This window comes from Anomalospiza imberbis, unplaced genomic scaffold, assembly GCF_031753505.1.
Source record: "Anomalospiza imberbis isolate Cuckoo-Finch-1a 21T00152 unplaced genomic scaffold, ASM3175350v1 scaffold_66, whole genome shotgun sequence".
NCBI classification, from domain to species: domain Eukaryota; kingdom Metazoa; phylum Chordata; class Aves; order Passeriformes; family Viduidae; genus Anomalospiza; species Anomalospiza imberbis.
In genome coordinates, this window is record NW_027100273.1 from 20,094 (window position 1) to 37,909 (window position 17,816).

Sequence of the window (17,816 nt, forward strand, 5' to 3'; positions counted from 1 at the left end):
TATTTTTGGGATCCCATTTTTCCCCTGGGATGTTTTCGGGATCCCGTTTTCCCCCCTGGAATATTTTTGGGATCCCATTTCCCTGGAATATTTTTGGGATCCCATTTCCCCTGGAATATTTTAGGGATCCCATTTCCCTGGAATGTTTTAGGGATCCCATTTTTCCCCTGGGATGTTTTTGGGATCTCATTTCCCTGGGATATTTTTGGGATCCCATTTTTCCTGGAATATTTTTGGGATCCCATTTCCCTGGGATATTTTTGGGATCCCATTTTTCCTGGAATATTTTTGGGATCCCATTTCCCTGGAATGTTTTAGGGATCCCATTTTTCCCCTGGGATATTTTTGGGATCCCATTTCCCCTGGAATATTTTAGGGATCCCATTTTTCCCCTGGGATATTTTTGGGATCCCATTTCCCCTGGGAATGTTTTAGGGATCCCATTTCCCCTGGAATATTTTTGGGATCCCATTTTCCCTGGAATATTTTTGGGATCCCATTTTTCCCCTAGGATGTTTTCGGGATCCCGTTTTCCCCCCTGGAATATTTTTGGGATCCCATTTCCCTGGAATATTTTTGGGATCCCATTTCCCCTGGAATATTTTAGGGATCCCATTTCCCTGGAATGTTTTAGGGATCCCATTTTTCCCCTGGGATGTTTTTGGGATCTCATTTCCCTGGGATATTTTTGGGATCCCATTTTTCCTGGAATATTTTTGGGATCCCATTTCCCTGGAATATTTTTGGGATCCCATTTCCCCTGGAATATTTTAGGGATCCCATTTCCCTGGAATGTTTTAGGGATCCCATTTTTCCTGGAATATTTTAGGGATCCCATTTCCCTGGGATATTTTTGGGATCCCATTTTTCCTGGAATATTTTTGGGATCCCATTTCCCTGGGATATTTTTGGGATCCCATTTTTCCTGGAATATTTTTGGGATCCCATTTCCCTGGAATGTTTTAGGGATCCCATTTTTCCCCTGGGATATTTTTGGGATCCCATTTCCCCTGGAATATTTTAGGGATCCCATTTTTCCCCTGGGATATTTTTGGGATCCCATTTCCCCTGGGAATGTTTTAGGGATCCCATTTCCCCTGGAATATTTTTGGGATCCCATTTTCCCTGGAATATTTTTGGGATCCCATTTTTCCCCTAGGATGTTTTCGGGATCCCGTTTTCCCCCCTGGAATATTTTTGGGATCCCATTTCCCTGGAATATTTTTGGGATCCCATTTCCCCTGGAATATTTTAGGGATCCCATTTCCCTGGAATGTTTTAGGGATCCCATTTTTCCCCTGGGATGTTTTTGGGATCTCATTTCCCTGGGATATTTTTGGGATCCCATTTTTCCTGGAATATTTTTGGGATCCCATTTCCCTGGAATATTTTTGGGATCCCATTTCCCCTGGAATATTTTAGGGATCCCATTTCCCTGGAATGTTTTAGGGATCCCATTTTTCCCCTGGGATATTTTTGGGATCCCATTTCCCCTGGGAATGTTTTAGGGATCCCATTTCCCCTGGAATATTTTTGGGATCCCATTTTCCCTGGAATATTTTTGGGATCCCATTTTTCCCCTAGGATGTTTTCGGGATCCCGTTTTCCCCCCTGGAATATTTTTGGGATCCCATTTCCCTGGAATATTTTTGGGATCCCATTTCCCCTGGAATATTTTAGGGATCCCATTTCCCTGGAATGTTTTAGGGATCCCATTTTTCCCCTGGGATGTTTTTGGGATCTCATTTCCCTGGGATATTTTTGGGATCCCATTTTTCCTGGAATATTTTTGGGATCCCATTTCCCTGGAATATTTTTGGGATCCCATTTCCCCTGGAATATTTTAGGGATCCCATTTCCCTGGAATGTTTTAGGGATCCCATTTTTCCCCTGGGATGTTTTTGGGATCCCATTTCCCCTGGAATATTTTAGGGATCCCATTTTTCCTGGAATATTTTTGGGATCCCATTTCCCTGGAATATTTTAGGGATCCCATTTCCCTGGAATATTTTAGGGATCCCATTTCCCTGGAATATTTTAGGGATCCCATTTTCCCTGGAATATTTTAGGAATCCCATTTCCCCTGGAATGTTTTAGGGATCCCATTTTTCCTGGAATATTTTAGGGATCCCATTTCCCTGGGATATTTTTGGGATCCCATTTTTCCTGGAATATTTTAGGGATCCCATTTCCCTGGAATGTTTTAGGGATCCCATTTTTCCCCTGGGATGTTTTTGGGATCCCATTTTTCCTGGAATATTTTAGGGATCCCATTTTTCCCCTGGGATGTTTTCGGGATCCCGTTTTCCCCCCTGGAACGTTTTTGGGATCGTTTCCGTCAGGGCCCAGAGCCCCGGGTCCCCAGCGGGGGGAGGAGGAGCGCGGGCCGAGCGGGCAGGAAGGGGTTAACAGCCATATGCCGCCTAATTAGCAGCTCCGTTAATGAACCCGGGGAGGGAGAGGGGCAGGAACCCCAGGAAAAAAGGGAATTCGGGGTTTTTTTTGGGGGGGGATTGGGGAGAATTCCCGCTCCGAGGATCCCTGGACCTGGGATTCTTCCTCCTCCATCCATCAAAGGAGGTTCTGACAAACGCCAGGCACGGTGAGGAGGCAATTATGGATGCATGATTTCATCTGCAACTCATTAATATGCAAATGCATTCATATGTTAGTTACTAAATTAAAAATGCAAAGCAGCCCTTCTGGTGAGTCTCCAAATTTCTGGGTTTTTTTTTTGTTTTTTTTCCACGAACGTTTGGGAACGGGGGGGAAAAAAAGGGGGAAGTTTTGGGGGAAAACCTTTTTTGGGGAACCTGTTGCACGGGGAAAACCCCAAAGGAATCCCCTAAAATTCCCCCAGATCCCCTAAAATTCCCCTAAAAACGGGGAAAGGGAGCAGAAGGGGGAGGGAGGGAGGGAGGGAATCTCGGGAATTCTGATTATCCGGCCCAGCCTGGGCGGGGTTTTTATGGGATCGGGATCCTTTTGGGATCGGGCCTTGCCAGGCGTGGGGAGCCCTCGGGGATGAGGGGCTGGGATTCCCACCCCAAACAGTTCCAGGGTTCTGGGATCCCAAAATTCCAGGGTTCTGGGATTCCAAAAATTCCAGGATTCTGGGATTCCCATCCCTATAATTCCAGGGTTCTGGGATCCCAAAATTCCAGGGTTCTGGGATCCCAAAATTCCAGGGTTCTGGGATTCCCATCCCTATAATTCCAGGGTTCTGGGATCCCAAAATTCCAGGGTACTGGGATCCCAAAAATTCCAGGGTTCTGGGATTCCCATCCCTATAATTCCAGGGTTCTGGGATCCCAAAATTCCAGGGTTCTGGGATCCCAAAATTCCAGGGTACTGGGATTCCCATCCCTATAATTCCAGGGTTCTGGGATCCCAAAATTCCAGGGTACTGGGATCCCAAAAATTCCAGGCTTCTGGGATTCCCATCCCTATAATTCCAGGACTCTGTGATCCTAATAATTCAAGGAATTTGGGATTCCAACCCCAGTAATTCCAGGTTCTGGGATTCCAACCCCAAGGATGCCGTACCTCGCCGGTGCCCAGGCGGGGCTGAGAGAAATCCCCTGAAGGGAGGCTGCGGGGTCAGCGAGGGACGGGCGTGCTTCCCAAAAACACGCCTCTGCGGGATCCCAAAGGACGAGCCGGGATCCCAAAGGACGAACCGGGATCCCAAAGGACAAACCAGGATCCCAAATAATGAACCGGGATCCCAAATAACAAACTGGGATCCCAAAGAATGAACCGGGATCCCAAAGGACGAACCAGGATCCCAAATAACAAACCGGGATCCCAAAGGACAAACCAGGATCCCAAATAATGAACCGGGATCCCAAATAACAAACCGGGATCCCAAAGGACAAACCAGGATCCCAAATAAGGAACCGGAATCCCAAATAACGAACCAAGATCCCAAATAAAAAACCGGGATCCCAAATAAGGAACTGGGATCCCAAAGGAACCGGAATCCCATAGGAACCAGGTTCTGATCCTAATCCTGCTCCTATTCCCAGTCCTGATCCTAATCCTGCTCCTAGTCCTGGGTCAAATCCCGGTTTTGCTCCTAATCCTGCTTCAAATCCCACTTCTGCTCCTGCTCCTAATCCTGATTCTGCTCCTGTTCTTTCTCCTGTTCCTAATCCTGGTCCTGTTCCTAATCCTGGTCCTGCTCCTAATCCTGGTCCTGTTCCTAATCCTGGTTCTGTTCCTAATCCTGGTCCTGTTCCTAATCCTGATTCTATTCCTGGTCCTGTTCCTAATCCTGCTCCTGTTCCTAATCCTGCTCCTGCTCCTAATCCTGGTTCTATTCCTGGTCCTGCTCCTAATCCTGGTTCTATTCCTGGTCCTGTTCCTAATCCTGCTCCTGCTCCTAATCCCGGTTCTATTCCTGGTCCTGCTCCTAATCCTGATTCTATTCCTGGTCCTGCTCCTAATCCTGCTCCTGCTCCTGTTCCTGCTCCTGCTCCTAATCCTGATTCTATTCCTGCTCCTGCTCCTGCTCCTAATCCTGCTCCTGTTCCTAATCCTGCTCCTGCTCCTGTTCCTGCTCCTGCTCCTAATCCTGATTCTATTCCTGCTCCTAATCCTGCTCCTGCTCCTGCCCCTGTTCCTGCTCCTGCTCCTAATCCTGATTCAATCCCTGCTCCTGCTCCTGCTCCTGTTCCTGCTCCTAATCCTGATTCAATCCCTGCTCCTGCTCCTGCTCCTGCTCCTGCTCCTGCCCCAGAAGTGGAGGCAAACCCCGCGGGATGAAGGCCGGGCTCCGGCACCGGGCATTCATTGCTGCATTCATTCCCGAAGAATTCCTCGGCGCGGAATTCCCTTCCCGAGGCGGGAGTTCCCCGTCTCGGCGGGCGGGGCCCGTGCACTTCCCGCAGCGCGCTCAAGAGGGAGCCCCGGCCCGGCCCGGCCCGGCCCGGCCCGAGCGCAGAGCCCCGCCGGTCGCGGCAGAGCCCGGCGGCGGGGCGCGGCTCGCCCGGGCAGCCCCGGCACGCCGCGCTCCCGGCGCTGCGGGACTCTGCCAGCCCTGGAGCGCCCCGGGCGCTTCCCGGGGGCCCTTCCGCCCGTCGAGTCCCAGACTGCCTTGGAATGCGGATTTCCCGGCCTTTGGGTCATCACTGGCAGCGGCCTGCCCACAGCTCCCTCCCGACATTTCATTCCGAAACCGCCCCTCCGAAATTCCCATCCCGAAATTCCCATCCCGAAATTCCCATCCCGAATTTCCCCTCTGAAATTCCCATCCCGAATTTCCCATCCCGAATTTCCCCTCTGAAATCTCCCCTCTGAAATTTCCATCCCGAAATTCCCATCCCGAATTTCCCCTCTGAAATTTCCATCCCGAAATTCCCATCCCGAATTTCCCATCCCGAATTTCCCCTCTGAAATTTCCATCCCGAAATTCCCATCCCGAATTTCCCATCCCAAATTTCCCATCCCGAATTTCCCGTCCCGAATTTCCCCTCCAAATTTTCCATCCCAAAATTTCCATCCCGAAATTTCCATCCCAAATTTCCCATCCCGAATTTTCCATCCCAAATTTCCCATCCCGAATTTCCTGTCCCGAATTTCCCGTCCTGAATTTCCCATCCCGAATTTCCCATCCCGAAATTTCCCATCCCGAATTTCCCATCCCGAAATTTCCATCCCGAATTTCCCATCCCGAATTTTCCATCCCGAATTTCCCGTCCCGAATTTCCCGTCCCGAAATTCCCATCCCAAATTTCCCGTCCCAAATTTCCCGTCCCGCCTTGGAATGCAGAATTTCCCAGGGAGCGATGGGATACCCACAGCAGAACCATATGCAAATGAGGCACTATCGATACAATAATGATATGCAGATGAGGCTCTATCAATACCAGAATGATATGCAAATGAGGCGCTGTCGATGTCAGAATGATATGGAAATGAGAACGTATCAATACCACAATGATATTCAAATGAGGCTGAACCAATAGCAGAATGTTATGCAAATGCGGCTGTATCAATACTGGAGTGATATGCAAATGAGGTGCATCGACATCACAATTATATGCAAACAAGGCTGTATCAATACTAGAGTGATATGCAAATGAGGCTCTGTCGATATCAGAATGATATGCAAATTAGGCTGTATCAATACCTGAATTCTATGCAAATGAGGTGCACCAACACCAGAATTATATGCAAATGAGGCTATCTCGATATCAGAGTGATATGCAAATGAGACCATATCAATATCAGAGTGATATGCAAATGAGGATATATCGATATCAGAATGATATGCAAATGAGACTGTATCAATACCTGAATTGTATGCAAACGAGGTGCACCAACATCAGAATTATATGCAAATGAGGCTATCTCGATATCAGAATGATATGCAAATGAGACCATATCAATATCGGAGTTATATGCAAATGAGGTTCTGTCGATATCAGAGTGATATGCAAATGAGACTGTATCAATACCAGAGTGATATGCAAATGAGGCTGTATCGATATCAGAATGATATGCAAATGAGGTGTACCAACATCAGAATTATATTCAAATGAGGCTGTGTCTATATCAGAATGATATGCAAATGAGACCGTATCAATACCAGAGTGATAAGTAAATTAGGCTCTATCAAAATCAGAATGATATGCAAATTAGGCTGTATCAATACCTGAGTGTTATGCAAATGAGGTGTACCAACATCAGAATTATATTCAAATGAGGCTGCGTCAATATCAGAATGATATGCAAATGAGACCGTATCAATACCAGAGTTGTATGCAAATGAGGCTCTATCGATATCAGAATTCTATGCAAAGGAGACTATCGATATTAGAATTATATGCAAATGAGACAGTATCCATACCAGAATGCTATGCAAATGAGGCTGTATCCATACCAGAGTGATAAGCAAATGAAGCACAATCGATAAGTGAATGATATGCAAATGAGACTGTATCAATATCAGAATTATATGCACATGAGGCATTATCGATATCAAGGCGATATGCAAATGAGGCAGTATTGATATCAATGTGATATGCAAATGAGGCTGTATCCATACCAGAGTGATAAGCAAATGAAGCACAATCGATAAGTGAATGATATGCAAACGTGGCATTGTCGATATCAATGCGATATGCACATGAGGCATTATCGATATCAATGCGATATGCACATGAGGCATTATCGATATCAATGCGATATGCAAATGAGGCAGTATCGATATCAATGCGATATGCAAATGAGGCAGTATTGATATCAATGCGATATGCAAATGAGGCAGTATTGATATCAACGTGATATGCAAATGAGGCTGAATCCATTCCCAGTCCCTTTGTGCCCCTGTGGGGTTTATAGGATTTCCCCCAGGCCCCGCTGATCCGCAGTCGGGGAATCCACGGGCTCACGGGAGCGAAGCGAAGCAGCGATTCCTGACGGGACCGAAACCCCACCAAAACCCCAAAAATGTGGGGAAATTCCCCAAATGTGCCGAGCTTTCCCCCAAAAATCCCAAAATCCCGAAGAGCAGAGCGGGACTTACGGAGGACGGCAAACCCGGAGGCACCTTCCGAACTTTCTTTGTCTGAACTTCTGGAAAAAAGGGATGAAAAGGGGGATTAGGAACGGGGTTTTGGGATTTTGGGTTTTTGGGGATTTATGGGGTTTTTGGGATTTGGGGATTTTAGGGATTTTGGGGTTTTCGGGCGCTGCAGAAAAAGAATGGGAGGGAAGGAGGGGGAATTGTGAGGATAAAGGTTTGGGATGGGATTTTTGGGGGGAAAATGTGGGGGATTTTGGGATGGGATTTATGGGATCACTCACTCATGGAGGGGCTCTGGGTTACTGGGATCACTGGGATCAGGGTGTGATTTCTGGGGTCTCTGGGATTTTGGGGTCACTCAGCCATGGAGGAGCCGTGCAGGGGTCTCTGGGTTACTGGGATCACTGGGATCAGTGGGATCAGGGTGTGATTTCTGGGGTCTCTGGGATTTTGGGGTCACTCAGCCATGGAGGAGCCGTGCAGGGGTCTCTGGGATCACTGGGATCAGTGGGATCAGGGTGTGATTTCTGGGGTCTCTGGGATTTTGGGGTCACTCACCCATGGAGGAGCCGTGCAGGGGTCTCTGGGTTACTGGGATCAGTGGGATCACTGGGATCAGGGTGTGATTTCTGGGGTCTCTGGGATTTTGGGGTCACTCACCCATGGAGGAGCCGTGCAGGGGTCTCTGGGTTACTGGGATCAGTGGGATCAGGGTGTGATTTCTGGGGTCTCTGGGATTTTGGGGTCACTCAGCCATGGAGGAGCCGTGCAGGGGTCTCTGGGTTACTGGGATCACTGGGATCAGTGGGATCAGGGTGTGATTTCTGGGGTCTCTGGGATTTTGGGGTCACTCAGCCATGGAGGAGCCGTGCAGGGGTCTCTGGGTTACTGGGATCACTGGGATCAGGGTGTGATTTCTGGGGTCTCTGGGATTTTGGGGTCACTCAGCCATGGAGGAGCTGTGCAGGGGTCTCTGGGTTACTGGGATCACTGGGATCAGGGTGTGATTTCTGGGGTCTCTGGGATTTTGGGGTCACTCAGCCATGGAGGAGCCGTGCAGGGGTCTCTGGGTTACTGGGATCAGTGGGATCAGGGTGTGATTTCTGGGGTCTCTGGGATTTTGGGGTCACTCAGCCATGGAGGAGCCGTGCAGGGGTCTCTGGGTTACTGGGATCACTGGGATCAGGGTGTGATTTCTGGGGTCTCTGGGATTTTGGGGTCACTCACCCATGGAGGAGCCGTGCAGGGGTCTCTGGGTTACTGGGATCAGTGGGATCAGGGTGTGATTTCTGGGGTCTCTGGGATTTTGGGGTCACTCACCCATGGAGGAGCCATGCAGGGGTCTCCGGCGCGCGCTGCCCCCGTACTGGTAGAACTGGGAGCCCGGCTTGCTGGGGGACAGCGCCCCGGGCGTGGCCAGCTCCATGTCCCCTCCGAGCAGGCTCTGCTGCGGGGACACACAGCTCTGGGACCTGACCCCGACCCCGATCCCAATCCCAATCCCGACCCCGATCCCAATCCCAACCCCGATCCCAACCCCAACCCTGATCCCAACCCCAACCTTGATCCCAACCCCGATCCTGACTATGACCCCGATCCCAACCCCGATCCCGACCCCGATGCCGACCCCGATGCCGACCCCGGTGCCGACCCCAATGCCGACCCTTTTGTTGGGATTTGGGGAGGGTAGAATTCGGATTATCCCATTAAACCCTCTCAGGGACGAGGCGGCTCCGTTGTTGGGGGAAAACATTTGGGGTGAAATGTCCTGGGATTTGTATAGGGTAAAACGACTGAAATGTACAGGATAGAACACGTCCTGGGGTCTGTATAGGGTAAAACGACTGAAATGTACAGGATAGAACACGTCCTGGGATTTGTATAGGGTAAAACGACTGAAATGTACAGGATAGAACACGTCCTGGGGTCTGTATAGGGTAAAACGACTGAAATGTACAGGATAGAACACGTCCTGGGGTTTGTATAGGGTAAAACGACTGAAATGTACAGGATAGAACACGTCCTGGGGTTTGTATAGGGTAAAACGACTGAAATGTACAGGATAGAACACGTCCTGGGGTTTGTATAGGGTAAAACGACTGAAATGTACAGGATATAACACATCCTGGGGATTGTATAGGGTAAAACGACTGAAATGTACAGGATAGAACACGTCCTGGGGTTTGTATAGGGTAAAACGACTGAAATGTACAGGATAGAACACGTCCTGGGGTTTGTATAGGGTAAAACGACTGAAATGTACAGGATAGAACACGTCCTGGGGTTTGTATAGGGTAAAACGACTGAAATGTACAGGACAGAACACGTCCTGGGGTTTGTATAGGGTAAAACGACTGAAATGTACAGGATAGAACACGTCCTGGGGTTTGTATAGGGTAAAACGACTGAAATGTACAGGATAGAACACGTCCTGGGGTCTGTATAGGGTAAAACGACTGAAATGTACAGGATAGAACACGTCCTGGGGTTTGTATAGGGTAAAACGACTGAAATGTACAGGATATAACACGTCCTGGGGTTTGTATAGGGTAAAACAACGTGGAACGGTGGGGATCTGTATTTTATATAGCGTGTATCAAATATAGAATGTGTTCATATATGCACTCATACATCACACCTTGTGCAGATAATGTATTTTATAGGTGTGAAATCTATAGGGTTCACTCGGTATCTAAAGTGTGTTCAGTATGATTTATGATATATTCCATGAATTATTACATCACCTATAGGTGAATAAAGGCTCCGAGTGACCCGTTCCATTGATCACCTATAGGTGAATAAAGGCTCCGAGTGACCCGTTCCATACATCACCTATAGGTGAATAAAGGCTCCGAGTGACCCGTTCCATTGATCACCTATAGGTGAATAAAGGCTCCGAGTGACCCGTTCCATTGATCACCTATAGGTGAATAAAGGCTCTGAGTGACCCGTTCCATTGATCACCTATAGGTGAATAAAGGCTCTGAGTGACCCGTTCCATTGATCACCTATAGGTGAATAAAGGCTCCGAGTGACCCGTTCCATTGATCACCTATAGGTGAATAAAGGCTCTGAGTGACCCGTTCCATTGATCACCTATAGGTGAATAAAGGCTCTGAGTGACCCGTTCCATTGATCACCTATAGGTGAATAAAGGCTCCGAGTGACCCGTTCCATTGATCACCTATAGGTGAATAAAGGCTCTGAGTGACCCGTTCCATTGATCACCTATAGGTGAATAAAGGCTCCGAGTGACCCGTTCCATTGATCACCTATAGGTGAATAAAGGCTCTGAGTGACCCGTTCCATACATCACCTATAGGTGAAGCCCAGCAGCCCCGGGGGATATTCCCGACACCCCAGGCAGTCCCGGCCCCGGAGCTCCGCGGGAAGGGCGCCCCGAGTCCCGGCCCCGGAGCTCCGCGGGAAGGGCGCCCCGAGTCCCGGCCCCGGAGCTCCGCGGGAAGGGCGCCCCGAGTCCCGGCCCCGGAGCTCCGCGGGAAGGGCGCCCCGAGTCCCGGCCCCGGAGCTCCGCGGGAAGGGCGCCCCGAGTCCCGGCCCAACTTGGATCCCCCAAACTCCGGTTTCGGGGCGCCGCTAATCAAGCGGCGGCGGGCAATTAGCGCCGCGGCGAAGTGGGGAATGTGTTTGCCCTAATCGAAATTCTAATCACCGTGTCACTCACAACAGACTTAGCGCTGCTTCGCTAGCGCGCCATTCACATGCAAATGAGCCCTAAATAGGCCAATTATGGCTGGGCCCCGCTCGGCTTAACCCGCTGAGCACCGGCCTCAGCACCTGCACAAAGCGCTGCTCGGGCGGCCGCGAGCCGGGAAATGCCCGCTGCGAGCGCGGCAGCGGGCTGGACGCGGCTCGGGGATCCGTCCGTCCGTCCGTCCGTCCGTCCGTCCGTCCGCCCGGCATCCCTTCCCCGCCCGGGCAGCCCCCGCTCGGCACCCGCGCCGGCTCGGCCCCGCTCGCTCGGGCCGCCTCGGTTCGCTCACTCGCGGCTCGGACATCCCCGCTCCAGTGGCTGAATCCCGTCCCGTGGAAGAATTCCCGCTGGCCCGCCCCGACCTCTCCATCCTCCCGAAAATCCTCTCTCCACACCCCCAAAAATCCTCTCTCCGTTCTGACATAAATCCCCTCTCCAGCCTCTCTATCCTCCAAAAATTCCCTCTCTATCATCCCAAAAATCCTCTCGACATTCTGAAAAAAATTCCCTCTCCAACCCCCCAAAAACCCCTTCTCCATCCTCCCGATAAATCCCTCTCTATCCTCCAAAAATTCCCTATCATCCCGAAATTCCTCTCTCCATTCTGACGAAGATTCCTTCTCCATCCTCCCAAAAATCCTCTCTCCATCCTCCCAAAAATCCTCTCTCCACCCTCCCAAAATCCCCTCTCCATCCTCCTAAAACTTCCTTCTTGTCCTCCCAAAAATCCCCTCTCCATCCTCCCAGAAAATTCCTTCTCGTCCTCCCAAAAATCCTCTCTCCATCCTCCCAAAAAATTCCTTCTCATCCTCCCAAAAATCCTCTCTCCATTCTCCCAGAAAATTCCTTCTCGTCCTCCCAAAAATCCTCTCTCCATTCTCCCAAAAAATTCCTTCTCATCCTCCCAAAAATTCCCTTTCCATCCTCCCAAAAATTCCCTTTCCATCCTCTCAAAATTCCTTCTCCATCCTCCCAAAAATCCTCTCTCCATCCTCCCAAAAATTCCCTTTCCATCCTCCCAAAATTCCTTCTCGTCCTCCCAAAAATCCTTCCTCCATCCTCCCAAAATCCCCTCTCCATCCTCCCAAACTCCCAGCCGCCGTTTTCCCGGGATCTGAGGTTCCAGGGATAAAATCCCGTGGAAAATTCCCGCTCCCAAACATCCTCCCAGGAATCCCATCCCGCCCTTCCCCCGTGTCTGACTTTTTTGGGATCATTTCCACCTGGCAAAGCGGGAGAAACCTTGGGAATTCTGGGGGTAATGGAACGAGGGAGGGACGGAGGCCGCAGCTCCAGGGCTGTTGGGGATATCTCGGAGCAAAGCAGAATCTTAGGGAATATCTCCGAGCATTTCCCAGCTAAGAGCGGTGAGAAGCCCTGGGAAACCCGGGGGGTTTCTGCATTTCCCAAGGGAATTTTTGCCAAGGTTTAATATCCTGGGAAAGAAATGGGATTTTAGGGAAGAATACAGGGGGACAGAAAGAAGGGGGATTTAGGCAGCTTGGGAATATTGGTGCCTGGGAATCCCGGGAACACATGGAATTTAGGGAATTCTTTGCATGCTTCCAGAAGGAATGCCCCTCTGTGGTGACCAGGATTTGGGGAATGTCTGCAAGCTTTTCCAGAGGGAACATTCAGGGAACGCCGGAGCTCGGGAATGCTCCGCAGCCACAGCCGTGGGTTTTTCTCCCGTAAAGCCAGACCTAAATCCGGGCCAGGCTTTTCCGTCTCAGGATGAATCCCTAAATCCAGCGCCTGCCTCATCCCCCTCCGAGCACCCAAAACTCCGCATTTTGAGGCTTCCCAGAAAAAGGAAAACATCCACGTACCCTATGGAGCTTTGGCTTCCTCATCCCAACTTTTTCCTCTGGAAAAAGCTACGGGGAAAAAAAAAAACCCCAAATTCCGATTATTACACGAGAAGGGATCGGGGGCGGGGGTTATTTCAGAAATTCCGCACCCGGGGAAGTGGGATAAAAATGCATCCGTGGAAAATTTACCCCAGATTTTCCCAGAGCGGCCTCCCAGCTCAGCGAGGATCGGGAAAAGGAGGAGGATCCCAAATTTTCCGGGCCACGGAGAGGAAAATGGTTTGGAATCGGAGCTAAAACCCAATCCCAAAATGTAACACCCAAGCCCTAAAATGTCGGCGCTTTCACGCCGCTGGAATTTTTGGCGGTGCCAATCTTTTGGGCTTTTTTCCTCCTGTTTTCCTGCAGCCTCCGGAAGGGGAATAACGGGACAAAGAATGAGAGCTGGAGAGGGAGCAGATCCACAGCATCCATCCAGATGGGAACGAAACCATCCCTCCCCGAAAAACCCAAATGTTGTTTCTGCCGCTTTGTGGCTTTTTCCAGGAAGATGACGGGCACCGCACTTCCGGATTTGTCTGGCTGGAAAGGAGCCCTACAAAAAGCGGAATATTTTCCCTTTCTGATGGCAACAGGTGGTGGCAACGTGTTGGATTTTCCTGCTGAAAGCTGGGATGAAAGGGCCCGGGAGCTGAAATCCAGAGGCGCGCATCAGGGGCAATTCCCCGGGGAAATTGGGGTTTTTCTGGGGATGAGCTGGGAAGGGACGGAGCTCTTTCCCGAAGGAGCTTTGGGGTCGGAGCATCCCTGGGATGTGGGACCGGGGATGTCCCAAAGCCCGGGCAAGGAGCACCTGGTTTTCCTTCTCCTGCCCAATCCTGGTTTTCCCTCACCTGCCCAATCCTGGTTTTCCTTCTCCTCAATCCTGGTTTTCCTTCTCCTGCCCAATCCCGGTTTTCCTTCTCCTGCCCAATCCTGGTTTTCCTTCTCCTGCCCAATCCTGGTTTTCCTCCTCCTCAATCCCGGTTTTCCTTCTTCTGCCCAATCCTGGTTTTCCCTCACCTGCCCAATCCTGGTTTTCCTTCTTCTGCCCAATCCTGGTTTTCCTTCTCCTGCCCAATCCTGGTTTTCCTTCTTCTGCCCAATCCTGGTTTTCCCTCACCTGCCCAATCCTGGTTTTCCTTCTCCTGCCCAATCCTGGTTTTCCTTCTCCTGCCCAATCCTGGTTTTCCTTCTCCTGTCCAATCCTGGTTTTCCTTCTCCTGCCCAATCCCGATTTTCCTTCTCCTGCCCAATCCTGGTTTTCCTCCTCACTCAATCCTGGTTTTCCTTCTCCTCAGTCCCACTTTTCCCTTACCTCAATCCCATTTTTCCCCCACCTCAATCCCACTTTTCCCCCACCTCAATCCCATTTTTCCTCCACCTGCTCAACTCCTCCACCTCAATCCCTGGTTTTCCTTTACCTGCTCAATTCCTCCGCTTCAATCCCATTTTTCCTCCACCTCAATCCCAGTTTCCCCCCACCTCAATCCCAATTTTCCTCCACCTGCTCAACTGCCCCGCCTCAACCCCATTTTCCCCGCTTTTGGGGACTCCTCGGGAGCTCACCCCAAAGGAAGCCGTTCCCCCAGGCGTTCCCTTATTTCTCCTGCTCTGGGATCTGCCCCTTTCCCGCTGGTCCCCAATTAAAATTCCTGCCATTCGGCGGGATCAAAGCTCCGGTTGCCGGGATGATTGCCGGTGCTTCCCAGCTTTGTGGCACCCTTGGGATCCCACTGACCCGGCTGCTCCCGCTCTCCCTAATTGGGGCTTTTCCCAGGAAAAAAAAGCCCCTGCAGGTGCCCACCTGAATGAGGGAGCAGCTCCAGCCTCCCATTCCCTGCTCCCAGTGCTCCCGAGCAAATTCCCAAATTACAGTGGAATCGCAGCTAAAAAACCCCAAATAATTAAAAAAAACCCTAATAATTTTAATTAATGTTCTAATAAACCCCACACGAATGAGAGGGACTTCTAACTCCAATTCCCTTTTTTCCTCTGTCCTGTTTCCCGCTCCTTCAGGATCCGGGATTTTCCCTCCTCACCCAAATTCACCTCGATTTGGGAATTTTCCGCACAAAATCCATTCCTTGGATATTTCCCTCTGCTTTAAAATTCTCACCCCAGATTTCCAGCTCTTCCCAACACGTGCATTCCTACGACTCCTTTGCATTTTTGGGAATTCGGCAGTTCCCTCTTCAAACCTCCCGTGTCATTTCCAAGATTTGTCCCTACATTCCAACCCAGGAATTCTTTTCCTATTTTCCATGTGGATTTCCTTTTCCAGCATTCTTAAAATCATTGCAGAAAAACAGGAGCTTTTGAGGAAAAATGGAATTTCCTCCCTGAGATTGAATTTGCCATTGAAATTGCTATTTTTGGGAATGATTCCACGGAGGAAAAGGGACAAATCATGCCCTGGCCCTAGCCCAGATTATTCAGGGATAATTCCCAAATATCCTCCCGAAAACCCCAGCCTGCCGTTTCCCTGATGTCTGAGTTTTTAGGGATCATTTCCACCTGGATTAGGGATAATTTTAGGGATCATTTCCACCTCATTTCCGCTGCAGCACCTGGGAATTGCCGGATTGGGAATTACTGGGTACTGCGGGATAATGGGAATGAGGAGCAGCTCCGGGGCTGTTGGCAATATCTTGGAGAAAAGCAGAATTTTAGGGAATATCTCCCAGCATTTCCCAGCTAAGAGCCGGTTAACCCCCTGGAAAATCCGATTTCAGCATTTCCCAAGGTTTTCTGGGAACATCCTGGGAAATAAATGGCATTTCTGAGGGATGGGGCAGGCCCAGCTCCTCGGTGCCAGGAATTCCTGGAGGGTCCCTGTCCCTGTCCCGTCCCATCGCAGCCTGGGATGTGGGACGTGCCCGTAAAACCCGGCAGGAGGAGAAATCCCATCTGCGCTCCGGGACGCGGCTGCGGCGGCTCCGTCTGCACGCGGCGTTTGTGACAACTTTTCCCCAAAGCTGGGCTGGGAATCAATCATTTCTCAGAGCCCGGCCAAGAGCGGTCGGCGAGGAACCGGCTCCCACCAGTGATTGATTTCCACTGGCCGTGGGCAACGGCTGGGATTCAGGGAAAATTCCCACTTTTCCAGCCCTTCCAAGCTTTTCAAAGCGGCAGCAGGGAGCCAGGATGGGACAGGAGCCGCTTGAGCAGCCCGGGCTGCTCCAGCCCTGCTTGGGAGACACCTAAATCCCCTTCTTTGGTCCCTTCTGGGGGGTTTTCGGGGGGATGGCGGGGAAACGGAGCAGGAACGATGATCCCTACAGGAATTTTGCCAAAAAAGGGGAAGGGAAGGGAAGGGAAGGGAAGGGAAGGGAAGGGAAGGGAAGGGAAGGGAAGGGAAGGGAAGGGAAGGGAAGGGAAGGGAAGGGAAGGGAAGGGAAGGGAAGGGAAGGGAAGGGAAGGGAAGGGAAGGGAAGGGAAGGGAAGGGTTTGTGGGATCACAGGAGGGGTTTGTGGGATCACAGGAGGGGTTTGTGGGATCACGGACAGGGAATGAATAACTCTCTCTGGCCAATCCCAAGGACACGGATCCCTTGTCCTGGTGCTGCTGCCAGCATTCTCTCCATCCCTGAAGTGCTCCAGGCCAGGCTGCACCGGCTGGGATTGTGGGAGGTGGCGCTGCCCATGGGGGACTCTTGCAGAGTTCCAGGGCTGGGAAGAAGATGGCCCAGAAATGGCCTCCCCTTGCCCAGGAGCAGCTTTTCCCCCAGGGAATGCCAGCTGTGGAATCATGGAGTGCTTCCACTTGGAAAAGCTCCCCCGTGTCCCCAGGTGCCACTTGCACAGGTCTGGGGAGCAGTTCTGGGATTCTGCCCAGCCTGCTCCGGAGGGAAGGGTCACACCCACAGCGCCACTGCCACCTGCAACTCCCGACAAACTGCCCTGGTTCTCCACGGGATGGTTCAAATCCCTGCACCACACACGCTCCCAATTCCAGCCTTTCCCTTTCCTGGGGGAATCAGCTGCACTCTGCCTCTGCTTTGGAATTTCTCCTGGACATTTGGAAGAGGAAGGAAGCCATGAGGTTCCTGGGAAAGGCTCGGGAAGAACAGGAGGAATTAAGGGCCGTGATTAACATTGTTCTTGGAATGAGAAAGGAAAAGTGTCTCTCTAAAAACTCAATTGTCTGCGAACAAAGCGTGGAATTTGGCCACGGATGGTGCTTTTAGGCTCCCAATTCCTCCGGAGACTTCCCAAGATGCAAATTCCGAGTGCGAGGCAGAGGCACAAGCGCTCCACCTTTGTATTCCGTTGGCATTTTATTATTTAATTCAAGTCCTCCTCTCCTCCGAGCCGCCGCGCTCCCCTCGGGAAGGCTTTGCCGTTAGCCTGCTGGCCTTGACTTCCAGCCAAAACCAATTCCCAAACAAAAAGGGACAACAAATCATATTTCCACAGACATTCTTATCCCTCAATGCAACCTTCCTTTCACACCACAGCCCGTGAAAAGTCGCGTTTGGGCCGGGAGAGCCCCGTGCTCGGGTCGTCCCCCGGGCCGGGATTGTGGGCCACGACGGGCAGCACCCCCAGCGTGGGATGAGGCACCGGGAGCGTCCAGGAGCAGGACAAGCTCTGAGTTCCGCGGGGTTTCACTCACCTGGTGGCAGCCCTGGAGGTTGGAATCTCGGCCATATGATGAGTACGAGCCTCGTTCTGTTTTACCTGGCAAGAGAGGAAAAATCCCAGTAAACACACGGAA

The 17,816-nt window shown here is 50.9% G+C and overlaps 1 protein-coding gene across 1 annotated transcript in view; it reads right to left on the minus strand.

Moving 5' to 3' along the window:
• Positions 1-2,865: 2,865 nt before the first annotated feature.
• Positions 2,866-17,816, minus strand: part of LOC137467513 (transcription factor 4-like) — a 77,367-nt gene continuing 62,416 nt past the window's right edge. Inside the window, exons 6-10 of the mRNA XM_068178989.1 lie at positions 17,715-17,779; positions 13,076-13,123; positions 8,852-8,978; positions 7,528-7,578; positions 2,866-2,876 (exon numbers count right to left, since the gene is read on the minus strand). Coding sequence (XP_068035090.1) covers positions 2,866-2,876; positions 7,528-7,578; positions 8,852-8,978; positions 13,076-13,123; positions 17,715-17,779 — 302 coding nt within the window. The remainder of the gene's footprint in view (positions 2,877-7,527; positions 7,579-8,851; positions 8,979-13,075; positions 13,124-17,714; positions 17,780-17,816) is intronic.